Source organism: Saccopteryx bilineata, chromosome 1, assembly GCF_036850765.1.
Source record: "Saccopteryx bilineata isolate mSacBil1 chromosome 1, mSacBil1_pri_phased_curated, whole genome shotgun sequence".
In the NCBI taxonomy this organism is placed as follows: domain Eukaryota; kingdom Metazoa; phylum Chordata; class Mammalia; order Chiroptera; family Emballonuridae; genus Saccopteryx; species Saccopteryx bilineata.
In genome coordinates this window covers 346,894,221-346,913,129 of record NC_089490.1, presented here as the reverse complement: position 1 = coordinate 346,913,129, position 18,909 = coordinate 346,894,221, and the positions used below count along the sequence as shown (strand labels likewise).

At 42.8% G+C, this 18,909-nt stretch overlaps 1 protein-coding gene and 1 non-coding gene across 2 annotated transcripts in view; one reads left to right on the top strand and one right to left on the bottom strand.

The window, feature by feature from the left end:
- Nucleotides 1–16,602, top strand: part of PPME1 (protein phosphatase methylesterase 1) — a 65,043-nt gene extending 48,441 nt beyond the window's left edge. The window contains exons 9-14 of the mRNA XM_066250277.1: nucleotides 4,477–4,600; nucleotides 8,822–8,951; nucleotides 9,835–9,879; nucleotides 13,414–13,478; nucleotides 14,092–14,159; nucleotides 15,401–16,602. Of these exons, the coding sequence (XP_066106374.1) occupies nucleotides 4,477–4,600; nucleotides 8,822–8,951; nucleotides 9,835–9,879; nucleotides 13,414–13,478; nucleotides 14,092–14,159; nucleotides 15,401–15,419 (451 nt within the window). The 3' untranslated portion in view covers nucleotides 15,420–16,602. The remainder of the gene's footprint in view (nucleotides 1–4,476; nucleotides 4,601–8,821; nucleotides 8,952–9,834; nucleotides 9,880–13,413; nucleotides 13,479–14,091; nucleotides 14,160–15,400) is intronic.
- TRNAT-GGU (transfer RNA threonine (anticodon GGU)) lies at nucleotides 4,242–4,317 on the bottom strand. The gene has a single exon. It is a non-coding gene; the product is annotated as a tRNA-Thr (tRNA).
- Nucleotides 16,603–18,909: the final 2,307 nt, after the last annotated feature.

Below are 18,909 nucleotides of genomic sequence, written 5' to 3'. Positions count from 1 at the left end.
AGGGAACACAAGAGTTGATGAAAATGATAATGGCATTATTGAATGTGTGCTATTTATTTACCAGGTACTGTGTGGGGTATTTTATATACACTATCTCATTTTTTAAAACCTTATATTATTGAACATTTTCAGATATATATGTACCTATTGCGCATTTTCAGTGGTCATTGAGTCATGGCCAGTCTTGTTTTATCTGTACTCGTTTATTTCACCTAAACACAAAATATTTTCAAACAAATTCCAGACAAACACAATTTTCTCTGTAAGATTTCAATATTCTCTCTGTAGGTTCCACTTCTATCTCATTTTTTTCTTGCACTTTATGTGTTGAGGAAACCTGGTTATTTGTCCTGTAGAGTTTCCCACAGTCTGGATTTGCTGGTTGATTCCTCAAGGTGTAAGCTCACATTTTCCTTTGTTTCCTGTATTGTCTGTAAACTGTTAGTGAGATCCAGAGATTTTTTTTCTTTTGTATTTTTCCGAAGTGAGAAGCAGGGGGAAGGCATACAGACAGACTCCCGCGTGTGCCCGACCGGGATCCAACCGGCATGCCTACCAGGGAATGATGCTTGGCCCCTCTGAGACATTGCTCCGCTGCAGTCGGAGCCATTCCAGTGCCTAAGGCAGAGGCCATGGAGCCATCCTCAGTGCCTAGGCCAATGCTGCTCCAATGGAGCCCTGGCTGCGGGAGGGGAAGAGAGAGATAGAGAGGAAGGAGAGAGGAAAGGGTAGAGAAGCAGAAGGGCACTTCTCCTGTGTGCCCTGACTGGGAATCGAACCTGAGACACACACACTGGGCCAATGCTCTACCGCTGAGCCAACTGGCCAGGACCCAGAGATTTTATTAAGTTCAGGTTAATTTGTTGTCATTTTTCTTTTTTTATTTGTTTTTAAGAATAGGTGGCCCTGGTTGGTTGGCTTAGTGGATAAAACATTGGCCTGGTGTATGGATGTCCTGGGTTCAATTCCTGGTCAGAGCACACAAGAGAAGCAATATCTGCTTCTCTCCCCATCCCTTTCCTTCTCTCTCTCTTCTCCCACAGCCAGTGGCTCTATTGGTTTGAGCATTGGCCCTCGGGCACTGAGGATAGCTTGGTTGGTCTGAGCATGTCAACCTCAGGTGCTAAAAATAGCTCAACTGATTCAAGCTTGGTCCCAGACAGGTGTTGCCAGGTGGATCCCGGTTGGGGTGCATGTGGGAGTCTGTCTTACTATCCCCCCTCCTCTTACTTAAAAAACAGAAAAAAGAATAGGTGATATTTATACCAGGGGTCCCCAAACTACGGCCCGCGGGCTGCATGTGGCCCCCTGAGGCCATTTATCCGGCCCCCGCTGCACTTCTGGAAGGGGCACCTCTTTCATTGGTGGTCAGTGAGAGGAGCATAGTTCCCATTGAAATACTGGTCAGTTTGTTGATTTAAATTTACTTGTTCTTTATTTTAAATATTGTATTTGTTCCCGTTTTGTTTTTTTACTTTAAAATAAGATATGTGCAGTGTGCATAGAGATTTGTTCATAGTTTTTTTTATAGTACGGCCCTCCAACAGTCTGAGGGACAGTGAACTGGCCCCCTGTGTAAAAAGTTTGGGGACCCCTGATTTATACTATTTACTGTTTAATGTCACCAGGAAACACATAATGTCTAGTTGTCTCTTTTTTTGAATGTTAGTAGCCATTGATGATCATTACATGGATTCATTAATTCATTTGCACTATCATATTTAATTCTTACAATATCTCTTTAAGATAAGTATTGTTTTATAGGTCAGGATATGAAAGTTCAGAAAGGTATAGTGATTTTTCTAAGGCTCACACAACTAGTGAATCACAGATCTCAGATTCAAACTCCTATATATTTGACTCCAAGGCCTATATTATGGATTTTGTGACTAAAAAGGCAATTTGAATAGTAATACCTGATAGGCACATTGCAGAGGCTTTGAGTAAACTGTCAAACAGCCCACTTTTCAATGCCTAAATATTTTGAGATCTGACTTGTCTAAACAGTGGTAAGACATAGGTAGTTCAGTGATTTTTAAATTTTACTGTATTTGTAAAACTTATGTGGTATTTTCTCTTCATTTGTAAACCTGTGTTTGTAAGAGTCTGTGTGTTTTAATTGTCACATAGTTATCAGCTGTAACCTTTTTACCTTCTTGATCTAGGTGAAATTTTCTTGAATCTCCCAGTTTATAGCTATGGAAATCCAAAGTACACGCTTCTTTTTTTTTTTTTTTTTTGTATTTTTCTGAAGCTGGAAACGGGGAGAGACAGACAGACTCCCGCATGCGCCCGACCGGGATCCACCCGGCACGCCCACCAGGGGCGACGCTCTGCCCACCAGGGGGCGATGCTCTGCCCCTCCGGGGCGTCGCTCTGCTGCGACCAGAGCCACTCTAGCACCTAGGGCAGAGGCCAAGGAGCCATCCCCAGCGCCCGGGCCATCTTTGCTCCAATGGAGCCTCGCTGCGGGAGGGGAAGAGAGAGACAGAGAGGAAGGAGGGGGTGGGGGTGGAGAAGCAAATGGGAGAAGCAAATATGGCTTCTCCTGTGTGCCCTGGCCGGGAATCGAACCCGGGTCCCCCCGCACGCCAGGCCGACGCTCTACCGCTGAGCCAACCGGCCAGGGCCCAAAGTACACGTTTCTTTATAATGGTCCTTTGACCTAGATATGAAAATTGATACTTCAAGTCTAATAGAAACCCCCACTTTACAAAACATTTGTGAACATACACATCACTGATGGTTTGGTAGAGGAGACAGAGAAGAGATGATCATCTTGCTTATTCTCTCTCCTCCCTTCTCTTTCCCTTTTAAGGGCAGAGTAACAAATCCTTGTTTACCATGCAGAGCAGACCTTGGCTCTAGCGGCTGCCAGGCTTTTGGGATTTTTACCTTTAACATTTATGAATGTATTTTTTCCAATCAGTTCTTTCTAAAAACAATTTTGGTGTCAGCTGTTTATATAATATTTTTCTACCTAATTACATACTAAAAAGATACTGTTTTTAGAGGAAAAAACAATAATAATAATTGGTTGGGTCAGATATTCTAATCTGGAAAGTTCAGCTGGCATGGTGATTATACTTGTCAGTTTCTATCAACTAATTAAAAAGTCAGGGCTTTTTACCATTCCATTTGAACTTTATTCTACTATAAGCAGGGTACAGTAGAAGAGCATCATGCTTTAGAATTATTTGGGCCTGAATTTACCCACTGGTTTTATCCATTCATTTAGTAGGTGATCCTGGACTAAACTACAGGCCTTTTTCATAGGGTTATTAAGAGGATTATATAAAATAATGCCAATACTATGACTGGGTTGCTCAGTGGATAAAGAGTCTACCTGGCACACTGAGGATACAGATTCAGTCCCAATCAGGGCACGTAAGAGAAGCAACCAAGGAGTGCACAACTAAATGGAACAACTAAGTGGATAACAACTTAATGCTTCTCTCTCAACTCAATGGAAAAATTAAAAAAAAAATGCCAATAAAACTTGCCACCATACCTCAGGGAGTGGTTACTCCCTGTGTGGGTCAGTATTGGTGCAAGAACTGGAAACCATCCCTTGAAGTATAGTCATACATTGGTCATGTTCTTCCACAGTTCTGGGATAGACAGGGACAGACAGACAGGAACGGAGAGAGATTAGAAGCATCAATCATCAGTTTTTCGTTGCGACACCTTAGTTCATTGATTGCCTTCTCATATGTGCCTTGTCCTTGGGCCTTCAGCAGACCGAGTAACCCCTTGCTCAAGCCAGCGACCTTGGGTCCAAGCTGGCGAGCTCTGCTCAAACCAGATGAGCCCATGCTTAAGCTGGCGACCTCAGGATCTCGAACCCAGGACCTCTGCATCCCACTCTATCCACTGCGCCACCGCCTGGTCAGGCTATTTTGTGCAATTTTTTTTCTTTTTCTTTTTTTTTTTGTATTTTTATGAAGCTGGAAACGGGGAGAGACAGTCAGACAGACTCCCACATGCGCCCAACCGGGATCCACCCGGCACGCCCACCAGGGGCGAACGCTCTGCCCACCAGGGGGCGATGCTCTGCCCCTCTGGGGCGTCGCTCTGTTGCGACCAGAGCCACTCTAGCTCCTGGGGCAGAGGCCAAGGAGCCATCCCCTGCGCCCGGGCCATCTTTGCTCCAATGGAGCCTTGGCTGCTGGAGGGGAAGAGAGAGACAGAGAGGAAGGAGAGGGGGAGAGGTGGAGAAGCAAATGGGCGCTTTTCCTGTGTGCCCTGGCCGGGAATTGAACCCGGGACTTCTGCATACCAGGCCGACGCTCTACCACTGAGCCAACCTGCCAGGGCCTATTTTGTGCATTTTTAAAAGCACATTTTCCACATCCTTCTCCCAGGGGCATTAAGTTTTAACTAACATTTAATTATAAAAGGCCATAAGTATGAGTATCTCTGAGATATTATGTGTATAGAAGAGAAGTTTGTAACAGCATTTTTTTTTAAACCTAGGTGTGAAGGAATTACAAGTCCAGAAGGCTCAAAGTCTATAGTTGAAGGAATCATAGAGGAAGAAGAAGAAGATGAAGAAGGAAGTGAGTCAGTGAACAAGAGGAAAAAGGAAGATGACATGGAGGTGGGTAAAACCTGCATTCTTGGAAGGATGGGGTAGGGAATGGTGGCATTTTTTTTTGTCTGCCATTAGATCTTTTAGAGGGCAAAGATATCATCATGATAGATATTATTTTAACTATAGTCTATAAGGCACTTGTAGATAGCGCCAACAAACTGGAACATAAAAGTATACCCTACCCTGAAACAGGCTGCTCTCTCTTTAGACTCCTTCTCACCTCCTTCGTTCTTTTCCTGTGGTTTATTTAATGAGAAAATCCCATTTCCAACTGCTCGATACTAAACCCATCCAACTCTTACCCATCTTGTAAGATGTATCTGCTTGGGGAAGTTTTCTGAGTTCAGTTTATGTCAGTCCCTCTCCAGTACAGCACTGAGAGTGACACCCTCATCACTTTGCTGTTTGAAGTTGTGGCTAACCCAGAGAACTTATTCTCATAAGCCACATTCAAGGACACTATAGACTCCTTCCTGGTAGTCATCCCTTGGATGCAGATTCAGTGTCTTCTAATTGTCCAAGAATTGTCTCCCAACAAAAATAACCCATGTTGTTTGAGGACAGAAACTGATGTTCTATATGAATTTACCTTGGCATTCAGCTCAGGGTTGTGCACATAGAAAGTTTTCTGTGAGTACTAGATGAGCATTTGATATGAGGATTGTAGTGAGAAGGGATGCTTTTTCTCCGGAAATGATTAGTGAACATGACCAGCAGACTTTCAGGTATGGCTTATAAACATCTTACTATGGATTTGGCGTACACCACATATTCCTTTGCATTTAGAGATGTTACTGTTAGCAAAGAGGAAAGTACTTTTTTAAATAGTATTTTTGATTTAATAAGGATCTTTTTGGAATCCTAAAATCAATGAATAATACCTTGTACCTCTTTGGTAGTTATAATAATATAAATAATGCATGGTCAATTTGCCCTCCCAACACTGCTAAAAGTGAGGGAAGTTCATTTCTCCCAAGTTAACAGTGTGGAAACTGAGACTCAGAGATGAAGAAACACAAACTATCAATTACTGTTTACCTTCTATGTTGTAGGAACTATACCCAGAACTTTACATTTATCATATCTAATTCTCAGTTTAGCTTTGTGTTACAGATATTATCACTGTTTTTACAACTCAGGTACATATACTTGCCCATGGTCACACATTAATATTAGTGCTAAAGCATATCTAAATCCTGTGATTTTTAATTCCAACTTATTTTTTCTTTGTACTTTTTTATACACTCAATTATATGAAGTTATATAAATTCCAGCAGTTTTGTTAGGAGGGCAAACTAAGGTACATCAAGCAATAAGGAATATAAGGTCCAGGGGCCTTTGGTGCCCATTCGACCTTAGGAGCATCCCTGTTAGAGCAAAATATAAAAAAAGTAGTGTTTGAAATGACCCTGAGACATACCTAAGAGGTCAGTTGCATCCATTCTGTTCTGTAAAAGAAGATAAAGATATACATTTAATGGGAAGGGGGATGCAAATCTAAACCAAAATGAATAAAATACAGAAAAGAAATGGAAAACATGTAAGCTTTGTCCCCTAAAGCAGTATTTTTCAACCAGTGTGCCGTGGCACACTAGTGTGCCGTGAGACATGGTCAGGTGTGAGTATAAATACATTTAGAAACTATATTATTAACTATATGTATAATGTATACTGTGTTACAGTGTCATTTTGTAGGTGGTGTGCCCCAGGATTTTGTAAATGTAAAAAATGTGCCGCGGCTCAAAAAAGGTTGAAAATCACTGCCCTAAAGGAATAAACTTCAGTTGTTCATGAGATATTCTTTTATATATAAATTTATTTTTTAACTAGGTACTTTATTGAGTGATTACTCATCCAAAGTATACAATTCATTTTTTTTATAATAGTCCAAAGTTGTGTAACCATCACAACAATTTAATTTTAGAACATTTTCATCACTTTTAAAAACAATGTCACCTGGAGATGTTTTCTTTATATGTACCCTGATTTATTAATGTCACCCCATTAAAATTAATAAAAAAATAAAAAACAATGTCATACTATTTTCAGTCACTTTCCATTTTTCCCTAACCTTCTCATCCCTAGGCAACCACTAATCTACTTTCTGTCTCTGTAGATTTGCCTAGTCTGGACATTTAATATAAATGGAATTATGGAATATGTGATACTTTGTGACTGGCTTCTTTCACCTCAGCATAATGGTTTCATAGTTCATCCATGTTGTAGCATGTATTAGAACTTCATTTCTATTTATGGCTGGATAATATTTCATTGTATGGATAGACAACATTTTTTATCCATTCTCCAGCTAATAGACACTTTTTGTTCCCACTCTTTGTGTTTGAATGATGCTGGTACAAACATTCACGAACAAGTTTTTGTGTGGGCATACGTTTTTATTTCTTTTGGATATACACCTACAACGGGAATTAGTGGATGGTAATCCTATATTTAATCATTTGGGGAACAGGCAGATTGTTATCCAAAGTGTCTGTACCATTTTACATTCCCACCAGCAGTATATGAGGGACCCAGTTTTTCTACATCCTTGTCAGTACTTGTTATTGTCTTTTTTATTTTAGCCATTGTAGTATGTGTGAAGTATCCCCTGTGGTTTTGATTTACATTTTCCTTATGACTTTTGATTTTGAGCATCTTTTCATGCACTTATTGTCTTGTTTGTATCTTCTCTGGAGACATATCTATTTGGACCCTTTGCCCATTTTAAAATTTGGTTGTCTCTATTATTGAGTTATGAGTGTTCTATATTATATGTGATTTGCAAATATTTTCTCTAGTGGGTTGTCTTCTCACATTCTTGATGGTATTATTGGAAGTGCGAAAGTTTGATTTCGATGAAATTCAGTTTATTTACTTTTCATCTATTGCTTGTGCTTTTGGTGTCTTAATCTAAAAAAGGCTTTGCCTAGCCCAAGGTCACAAAGATTTAGACCTATGTTCTCTTCTAAGAGTTTTCTAGTTTTAGCATTTAGGTCTATGATCCATTTTGAGTTCATTTGTGTGCAGTATTAGGTTGGGTCTGTAACCTTATTTTTTGCATGTAACTATTCAGTTGTCTCAGCACCATTTGTTGAAATGACTGCCCGTTTCTCATTGAGTGGTCTTGTCAAAGATCATTCAACCAGGTATGTGAGGGTTTAAGAGCTCTCTAGTTTATTTCGTTGGTATATTTGTCTGTCTGTATACCAGTACTATGCTATTTTGATTACTGTAGCTTTGTAATATGTTTTAAAATCAGAGAGTGTGAGTCCACTAATTTTTCTTTTTCAAAGATTTTTTGACTGTCCAGGGTCCCTTGAGATTTCTTATAAATTTTAGGGTAAGTTTTTCTGTTTTTGAAAAAAAATATCATTGGAATTTTGATAGGGATTGTATTGATTCTATAGATTTCTTTGGGTAATGTGGACATCTTAACCACCAATGTTCTTTAATATATTACTGTCTCATGTTTACTTCTAGATTTTCGTATTGTGATTAATACAGTATCCCAGTTATTTATTTTACTTATAATATTTCAAATTTTTAATGATGCAGAAAAATACAGAGAATTATTTACTTATTCAGCTTGCATTTGATGAATGCATACTCTGTGCCTATCCACTTTATATTGAGACTTAACAAATATTGACATTTGGTCATATTTGTGTCAAATTTCCTTTTTTAAATTACTGTTGCAGGAACATTATAACATTACCATTAATCAAAATATTTTTAAAGTGCTCTAACAACAAATCAGCGTATTTTCAGTTTTCCTTTCAATTCTTTCCCAAAGTTTACCACATTCCAGTGGTAATCCTAAATTAGATGGCATGCTGTACTCTGCTTCTTTCACTTAATATTATATTGTAAGCATTTTTTTCACACTGCAATGTGGTTTTTGTAATTATCCTTTTGATGGTGTGTTGTTTTTGCCAAATGGATATAAGAGAAACTCAATCTTAGCTCTATCATTTACTAGCTTTGTAATCTTAAGAGAATATCCTAACTTTACTAAAACTAGTAAAAGTAAACTAATTATCTAAACATTGAAATAACAATATATCACAAGGTGGTTATAGAATTAAATGTATATTGAAATATCTGAGACATAGAGTAGGCCCAAATAAGTGCTAGTTTCCTTCCCTTTCCTTTTCCCAGGGACCTAGTTTTTATCCGTTCGTCCAGGGGTTGCTCTCAGAGACTCAGAACTTGCTCTTATTCCTCTAGACCAAGAAAGATCATCCATACACTTGGAGAATTGAACTGGCAAAAACAGAAAAATACTGGGATGGCTGGTTCCGAGGCTTATCCAATCTCTTTCTTAGTTGTCCTATTCCTAAATTGCTGCTCTTGGCTGGTAAGTGTGTGTGTGCGTGTAGTAGTTCGGGCTGCCATAGCAAAATACCACAGACTAGGTGGCTTACACAACAAATTTATTTTCTATCAGTTCTGGAAGCTGAAAGTCTGAGATCAGGGTACCAGCATAGTCATGGCTTACAGACAACTGCCTTCTCGCTATGTCCTTACATGGCATAAAGAAAAGAGCAAGCAAGCTCTCTGGTGTTTGCTAGCAAGCTCTCTGGTGTTTGCTCTTATAAGGACACTAATCCTATCATATGAAGGCCCCACCCTTATGACCCCATTTAACCCAATTACTTTCTCATTTAACCTTAATTAGTTCCATATTGCTAAATATGGTCACATTGCAGATTAAGGCTTTAATATATGGATTGGGGGGGGGAGACATAAATTAGTTCATAACAATATAGATATGCTGTCATCTGAATATGTTCTTGTTATATATAACTTCACCAAATGGGTAGTGACTTCTAAGATTTAGTACCATCCTCACTCATTTGTGCCCTTTCTCTTTCCCACACCAGATCCCTAAACCCAATGAAGCATAAGCACCCTCCTGGGATGGCCTGATTCTGACCTGGCCTCTGTACCTGGTCAAGCCTAAGCCCTTCTCCTAGAGTGGTATAAGGACATGCTGAGTGTAATAGAAATTTGAAAAAGTAAAACTGTTTTCAGAAACTAATTAAATGAGCAAAGTGATTGCCTGGAAAGCTTCATGGTGAGAATTTCACCCTCAGGAAGTTAGGATTGTTATTCCCATAAATTCAGAATGTCATGTTTACAACTTTGTAACAATTTTTTACTTCATACTTGAACAGTAACAATTATTTCACATTGCCTTTTCTGGTAAACTACTTATGGATTATCTTATTTTTTCCTAGGTGTTGATAGGTTGGATAAAGATCTGACTATTGGCCAAATGCAAGGTATGTCATCAGGAAATTATATTCCTATGTCGTTCTCTGAGGGCACAGGAAGGGGCACAGTCATGTGGAAATTAGTATTCTGAGAGAGTGAGGTGCGGTAGTGCTTTCGAGTGAGACCAATGTGGCATCCACCTCTGCTTCTCATCCACTATGATTATGGACAGGTACTTCCCTTTTCTGAGCTTCAATTTTAATCCCCCTTCTAAAAATGAGAATTATACTGCCGCCTGCATCTTAGAGTTGTAAGGACTAAAATGAGGCAATGTCTTTGAAAAGAGCATTATAAGCTATAAAGTATTCTATAGGTATATAATACTGTGAAAGTAGATATTCTGAATACTTACCATTATTTTTATTATTGTAGGAAGTCTTAGAAAAGGAAAAAGTCCTAGATAATCCAGATATAAAAAAATATAACTCCATTTAGAAGACAGCATGGTTTGGTGGTTGCTAATAACAAGGGCTCTGGGCTTTGGAGAACTGGATTTTAGCACTGCTTCTTTCCTACTAAGGTTTTGACATTGGGGAAGCTACTTGGCCTGCCTTAGCTTCAGTTTCCTCAGACAATAAAATGAGAAAATTGATGGCAGCCTCCCAGACATCGTGAAGTACAGTGTGTAGGAGAGTGACATGTGCTGAGGACCAGGGATGTTGGCCAGATGACAGTGGAGGCGGTGGGGCCAATTTTCTGAAGGATCTTGCTTTAGTATGGATGAAAGGCTTGGTGAGGTGAAGTCAACAGGCATTGGTACTTTTTGGGCAAGGGGAAGATGTGCGAACCCCAAGGCCACCATTTCAGGCTTGAGCAGATTCTGTTCTTCACCTTTCTTCTCTGCTACCTACTGTCCCTGGGCAGTCTCATGGCTTCTGTTTATACCCCGATAGATAATTCTCAAAGCTAAATGTCCAGCCTATCCTCTCCTGAGCTCCAGACCCGGTCCATGTATCAAACCTGCACATCTCCACTTGGATATTTCATGGGCCCCTCAAACTGTTTAGCTGTCCTCAAGATCTCCACATAGAAAAGGGCTATATTCCCTCACAATAGTTGTTCAAAGGCTCCTGACTGATTTATCAAACTCCTGCCCCAGGCCCTCGTACGCCTCCCTTCCTCCAGCTACAGTGTCTTGAAGCCTGGAAAAGGACCATGGCTGAGACTGTGATTTTTATGGCACTGATGTTGGTAATTCTGAGCTTAGACACCTTTCCTTGAATTCAGTTCAAGCAAACCTTTCCTAAGCACTCTTTGTGTTGTAAGACCTATGCTTGATGCTGGGTGGGCAAAAGATCAGACATGCCTTTGATACTGACTGAAGCAGCTGATCTGGCCTGGACTAGCATGTGGAACCAGTGTTGATCACCAGTCTTGGAATCAGTTCTGGGTTCGAATCCCTGTTACTGGTTTTGGGGCCTGAGTGAATTGCTAATGTCTTTAATCCAGAGTTGGTTTTTTTTTCGTTTATAAGATGGAGATAATGATATATCTCAGTACAGTTGTAGGAGATTTAAATGAGAAAATGTGAGTGAAGTAAGTCTGACAGATGATAGCTTCACCAAGTTCAGGAAGCAGTCATGATTCCTCATTAGATGACCTTCTGTTTCTCCTGTAAGGATTATGCCAAGACCACCTTCTCTTTCAAAGTATCTCATAAATATAGAGATTAAATGGCTGGGTTGGGGGATGTTACATATAACAAAGAGAAATGGCTAGGTTGGCATAGATTTCTAACTTCAGCCTTCCCAGTATTATGTTTAAACCAGCTGAATTAGTTATAGAATCCTGGAAACCCAGCCCTCACTCATGGTGCAATTTGGGTAAATAATTTAGGTTTTCTAAAATTAAGGATCCTCTTTTGAAAAATGAGAGGGGTAGTTTTGGAAATATGCCTACCTTATAGAATAATTGTGAGGATTACCCATGATCACATTACTTTATGTGTACTGAACATAATGTTGTTAATATGTGTGAGTTCTCCTTGATGCCTTAGACTCATTCTTTTCAAAGAGGAATGAAAAATGCATCCCTAGTCATTAATCCTGGGGTGGTTGGAGTTGTAAGTTTTATCAGGTCATCCGTTCAATTCATTCATCAAAGACTTACTAAGCACTTGCTAGATGTCTCGCCCTGTGTTGGCCCTATTAGAAATTCAGAGCAAGTAATGATACTAGCCCCTGTCCTTACAGAGATGACACACTCCTGGGGAGACAAGCACCAGTGGCATTTAAAAATATATGCTTATAAAGTAAGAGGGGCACATGCTGCTCTGTTTGGATTCAAGGGCATTCACAGTAGTACAGGAAGAGATATAAGGGATAAGGGAGTAGGCTGGAGTACCCAGGGCAGCTTACTGTAAGAGGAGGTGCATGACCTGGGCCTTTCTGAGTGGAATGGCCTTAGTTCCTCTCTGATTAAGCTACCTTGGGCAAATCACTTATGTAATCATGGCCTCAGTCAGATTCACCATCTCAAAAAATAATTTTGTATTTGTCCTTAGTTTTATAGGGTACATTTGAGAGTCAGCTTAAAACATGGTTAGATACTCGGATTGATCAATGTCACCCTGTTAAAGTTAATTTTCTAAATAAAATAAAATAAATAAAAATGTTTTTAAAAAGAAGAAGAAGAGTTTTTGAAAGCTTTGTAAAGCACCTTGTAACTGGGGTGAGACTCCTAGAATATAATGAGCAGGGAGGGGGCTTTCAGTGCTCAGTCCCTTACTTTGTACATGGAAATACTGCTACTGAGTCTGCTTTGTCCACTTTGGGGAGCCATGGGTCCCCTATCCTTTAGTCTACTTAGGGATCTTGCTTTATCAGTCATCTCTGTTTACTTTTAATAGCTATCACTTTGGTTGTGAGCTTACAGCGTTCCACAAGACAGTGTGAGGAAGTGCTTAGTACAGTGTCTGGCGTAGTTAAGCTTTCAAGTTGGTAACTTATTGTCATAATAAATTTCAAAATCCTTAGCATAGTTGGCGAGGCCTTTACTGGTGTGGTTCTTGCTTACCTCTCCTGCCTCATTATTAACTCTCACAAGCACCGTGCCAAACTTTTTATTTCTGGAAACAAATACCTTTTCATTCTCCTTTCCTTTGTGTAGGCTCTTCTTCCTGTGTGGGAGGACTCCCTGAATCCCTATTTGATCACAAAGCCCCCTTGCTTACATTCTTCCAGTTCCATGTGTGCAGCTTCATCATAGGAACTACATGATGCATTAACACGCTGGTTCTTGTGTTTTGCTCCCCCAACAGACTATAATAAATCCCCTGAAACAGAGACTGTTTCTTCCTTTATGTTTGGCCTAAAGTAAATGCACATTAAATAGCTGTAGAAGGAAAAAGTGAAGGGAAAACGATTTGGCTTAGATTACAATTACAAGTATTACCATCCTTCTCATAGGCTTGGTAACTGTCTAGAGTATTGGGTAGGAGGGGACGGAAAGGTCTGGCTCTTGGAGTGTCCTGTGAGGCTGCAGGGGTGGTGAGGTGAGAGTCGTTTTGTCCCTGAGGTTGCCTGGGTTTGTTTCCTCTCCAGGGAAGTTCCAGATGCAGGTCCTACCTCAGTGTGGCCACGCAGTCCACGAGGATGCCCCGGACAAGGTGAATCCAATGCTTGCTGACTGAGAGTTGTGATGACATCTGTGAGAGGGACCTTGGTCGCACAGGAGATAGAACACACCTTTGGAGCAGTCTGTGCTGCCCACAGCTGTTGCTGTGGAGCCTATGCAGGCACAACTTCACCAGCTCCCAGCCTCTGTGGCAGCAGCTTGTGGGCTTGGCCTTCTGTGTGTGGGCTGAGGAGCGACTGGCACCTGCTCTCTCATCCTGGGGCCTCTGACTAAGATCTTAAGCTCTACTTCTCCATTACTCCTAAAACTCAGATGTAAAAAGGGATAATTTCTCCCTAAATTGTAGTAACAGGAGTTAAGAATATACACTTCCCTCTATAAGAAAAAGGGACTTTGTAACTCTGAGGGAATAAATAAGCCTTCACATCATTCTTCTTGACTTCTCTGGAGTCATTCTTGACAGGGATGGTGGGGAGGAGTCTCCCAGCCCCAACCAGAACTGGGTCCTTTTGATCTCAAGTTACCCAGACCTATAGGACCCATGAGTTCACTGAAGAGCCTAACCTTCCAACAGAAGCCCCTAGGACCTCAAGGCTGAGGTCTGTTGCTAACTTTCATATGGCTGGAATATCTGTGTTTTTCAGGTAGCTGAAGCTGTTGCCACTTTCCTGATCCGGCACAGATTTGCGGAGCCCATTGGCGGATTCCAATGGTAAGGAAGTACAAAGGTTTAAGGAGCCCAACAGTGCTGGTCAACACCAACAAAGAGATTTGTTGTAAATATCTCTTTCTTCACCCTGCCTGATTGGGTCACCATGCCTTTCTTCTTCCTCCTCAACACAGAGCCTGCATGTGTCTATAGTGCCACTGCTGTTTGTGTTCTCTGTCTGAGATTAAATTGTGCCTTGTCCCTTACCCTGCTGCGATGTGCACTTCTAATTGAGGTGGCCTTTCTCTGAGGATGCTGGGATGGGAATCAGTCCTTTTCCAAGCTCTTAGAGAAGTTCTGTGTGCCTTCTCCTGCCCTGCTGCTGAGGAAGGCTGAGCAGGCCATGGAGGCTGCGGAGAATCAGAGCAGGGTTTTCAACCTCAGCATGACTGACGTTTGGGACAGGTAGTCCTTGTGTTGGGGCTGCCCTGTGTATTATAGGGTGTTTAACACCATCCCTGGCCTCTATGGCACCCCACACACTTATAGTTGTGACAAGCAAAAATGTGTCTAAATTTGATCAAATGTCTCAAAGCAGGCAAAATCACTCCCCGTTAAGAATGTCTGGTCTAGAGGGAAAAGGATGCCTCTCACCCTAGGTTGCTCTTCGTCTGGTTAGGGAGACATGGGGGCTCTTTGTTGAGTGGGAGGAAGGAGAAGCATGGTGACCAAACCGCATGGCCTTGGCCCCACCTCAGGGACATCTGGTCTGTGCTACATCAGTCCCCTGATCCTCAGAGAGCCCACAGCCTGATGAGGAGTCACACTTGCCAGTGGAAAAGCCTCTGATTTTGGTGAGGGTCCAGGGGGTCTTATTCCCCACCCTCAAGAAATTTGAAGAAGAAATGTTTTTAAAAAAAGGCTTCTGTGTTAGAGAACTTGGAATGCCAGGGCCTGGGAGGTGAGGGGAACAGGGCAGGGTAGGCATTGGAAATGGTGACAGGAGCCTGGCACAGTGAGCCACACCAGTGACTCCCTTATGCCAAACCCCTCTCAGCAAACTGACCATTGATGGAGCCCGGGTCAACAGTAAAGCCTTCATTTCTCCTAATAAGCAGTGTTTGGGGCCCTGGACCATTTGGAGCTGTGGTCGCATCAGCTGTGCACTGAGAGCAGACCCAGTACAGCCTGCAGAGGGCTGTGGGAGGTGGGACAGATGTGCAAGGGCCTTCCTGGTTATTAGGAAGGCTTCCTGGAGGAGACAGAGTGACATTTATTTTCCCTTCTCTTTCCGCTCTTCACAGTGTGTTTCCTGGCTGTTAGTGACCTGCTCTGTCCCTCCTTCAACATTGAGCTCTGTTGTAAATAACATTGCACCAGAGGCCACTGTGATGCCGCTGTCTCCTCCTCACCATCCTGCCCGACCATGTGACACCGGCTCCCTATAGATGGGCATCCCCAGATGTACAAACCCTTTTGTGTATTTCTGCCAAAAGCATTGTTTTTCCAGGGCCTTTGACCAACATCAGCCTTCCTAATCCAAGGCTCCCCAGATCTCCCCCCTACCCTGTTCAGGGGTCTGCCTGTTCTCCCTGCCTTACCTAGAGTAAAGCCTCCATCAGAACTGCCACGCTGGGCCCCTATTCCTAGCATTAGGCAATGTACCTGGGTGCATATGTCTCCCAGGCTCAGGGACCTCCATTGCTTGAGATTGTTCTTGGCATGGCCCTGCCCTACCTCATGGGATGGGCCATGCACAGGGTGGTCCTTATTTTTCCCTTTCAAATAAAATACCAGTCAGGTACCTTTATATCCCAGTCTTACTCTTCAAGGCTTCGAAGACCCATACAATCCAGGATCCAATTCTTGGGTACAAGGAGGGGTGGTGGACAGCGTCACAAGAAACCAGCCTGGAAATCAGGTCTAGCCAGTCCAAGCACATGGCTTCCCGTCTGGGGAGAGCCTGCCATCCCACTCCCACATGTCTGGGCACCTGTCCTGGGCTGAGGCCAGGCTGCTCAAGGGGCATCTTGAGCCCTCACCTGTCACAGAGTAACCCAGGTTATACAGCCCATGCACAAAGCCACAGGCTAAAGCCCGTGGGGTTGTTTTTAAGAATCAGAGTTAACCATTTTCATGATTGGTCCCTGGAGGTGTGCAGAGTGCTGCTTGCCTCTTTCGACCCACACAGCTTACCTTCAGCATTTGTGGTTTCCACGTCACTCATAGAAGCAGTATAGTCCAGCATCCGCAGTCTTGCCCTCTCCCAGCTGCCCCATCACAGCACTGCGGCCGCCCCGCTGCCCTGGCACGCTGTTCAGGGGCAGGAGGGGCAGGCTCCTGCAGGCCATCCTCTGTGACTGTCTTAGGTGATGCGTAGCCCCCTCCACCTCTCCACCCAGCAACTTCCTATCCCTGTCCTGCTGCACGGTCCAGAGTCTGGGACCTACTTTGTTTCTTTGTTATTTATGACCTTGTAAAGAAAATAAATATCTCCCAACCTTTATTGGTCTAGTCTTTCTCTACAAAGTTGTCCTTATTTCTGCTAATCTGGGGGCAGGGGACAGTTTGTTGCATTTAGTTACCATGGAGCTCCAGACACGCCTTTCCTGCAGCCCATCAGCATTACGTGCTCTGCCTACCTCCAGATCTGGAATGCCCAGTGGGATGGACAGGGCCAGCCTCCACAGCAGCCGGGAAACCTGGATTCCAGTCCCATCTCTTCAGACTACATATTTGCTGTGTCAGCTTGGGCCCACAACAGGACAGTCTATGCACTATGCACATGACCTCAACCACTCATGGGTTCATACCTGCCAATACCCACTTTCTGCACAACCAGATCATCTCCTGAGCTCTAGACACTTAGGTCCACCTACCTCCTCCTCTCTCTCCCGATGACCACAAGCCACTCATGTTGACCATTCTGAAAACTGAATTCCCCTCCCCCCTAAAACTAACATGTTCTTCCTCCCGAGTTTCCTAGCTTAGTAAATGGTAGGTACCATCATCTCTCCAACTGTCCAAACCAGCCAGCCAGAGCTCCCTAGACAGCTCTCTCACACCCACATCCAGTTCACCACCAAACCTAGGGTGGACCCACAGCCCTGCCCGAGCAGAGCCCTCCTCTCTCAGATCACTTCAGTCCCCTTGCTGGTTCCCTGCTACAGCCACCCTTGGTCAACTACACACTGGGAGTCTTCCTCCTAGAAGGCTAGGGCCTAGCTGCCTAAATTAGAACCAAGGCCGAGCCCTTAGGGTTTGTATGAGATAATTGCATTCTGTGCTGCTGGTTCCTCCTCTAAAATGTGGAGATCAATGGGGCCTACCACAGGGTCTTGAGGACTACATAAGTTAGTACTGGTTAATTGGCTTTCTCAGAAACTGACACAGGGGAGGCACTTCATGAATAGTTTCTGTCATGTCACTTTAAGACCTTATTATACTTAAGACCCTAATTACTCAAAGTAGCCTGTGGGCCTGTAGTATCAGTATCACCTGGCAGCTTGTTAAAGATTTTGTCCCCATCTAGACCTTTTAAGAATTTATCTGTATTGGTCCTGGCCGGTTTGCTCAGTGGTAGAGCATCGGCCTGGCGTGCAGAAGTCCCGGTTTCGATTCCCGGCCAGGGCACACAGGAGAAGCGCCCATCTGCTTCTCCACCCCTCCCCCTCTCCTTCCTCTCTCTCTCTTCCCCTCCTACAGCCGAGGCTCCATTGGAGCAAAGATGGCCCGGGCGCTGAGGATGGCTCCTTGGCCTCTGCCCCAGGCGCTAGAGTGGCTCTGGTCGCAACAGAGCGACGCCCCGGAGGGGCAGAGCATCGCCCCCTGGTGGGCAGAGCGTCGCCCCCTGGTGGGCGTGCCGGGTGGATCCCGGTCGGGCACATGCAGGAGTCTGTCTGACTGTCTCTCCCCGTTTCCAGCTTCAGAAAAATACAAAAAAAAAAAAAAAAAAAGAATTTATCTGTATTCTAACAAGCACATTACTTCTAAGAAATTCTGGTTTAGATGTTCACTATTTCAGGGTGAAGCATGAGCTCTCCCCAGCAGGGAAGTACTTGTGTGTGAGCTTGTTTCTCTCACCAATCCCTTGGCCTGGCTGTAAGCCCTTTGTCCACAGGGGGGCAGCATGATCACATGCATGATTTTTAAGGACACTGCCACTTCAGTTCACTGGGCAAGTCAAAATAGTCATCAAATCTTGATCACCATAAAAAAAGAAAAAAAATCTTGATCACCATCTAATTTACTTTACACACATCTCATTTGATCCTCTCAGCAACCCTATGAGGTAAGTGATATTACAGGGAGTCAGGTTCAAATTCATACAGCTCAGAAGTGAGTGTCAGAATTTTTTTTTAATTTTTAGAAAATTAAATTTAACAGGATGACATTGATCGATAAAAGTACATAGGTTTCAGGTAAGCATTTCTATAGCATTTGAACTGTTGATTATGTTTTATACCCATCACCCAAAGTCAAATCATTTTCCGTCACTATATATTTGTCCCTCTTTAGTCCCTTCCCCCACCCCATCCCACATCCCCTTCTCCCTGGTAACCACTTCACTTTTAACTATGTTCATGAGTCTCAGTTTTATAGCCTACCTGTGTGTGAAATCATAGAGTTCTTAGCTTTTTCTGACATACTTATTTCCCTCAGTGCAATGTTCTCAAGGTCAATTCATGTTGTCAGTGGAAATATGTCATCATTTCTTATGGCTGAGTAGTATTCCATTGTATATCTGTACCACATCCTTTTAATCCAATCCTCTATCGTAGGACACTTTGGTTGTTTCCATGTCTTGGCCACT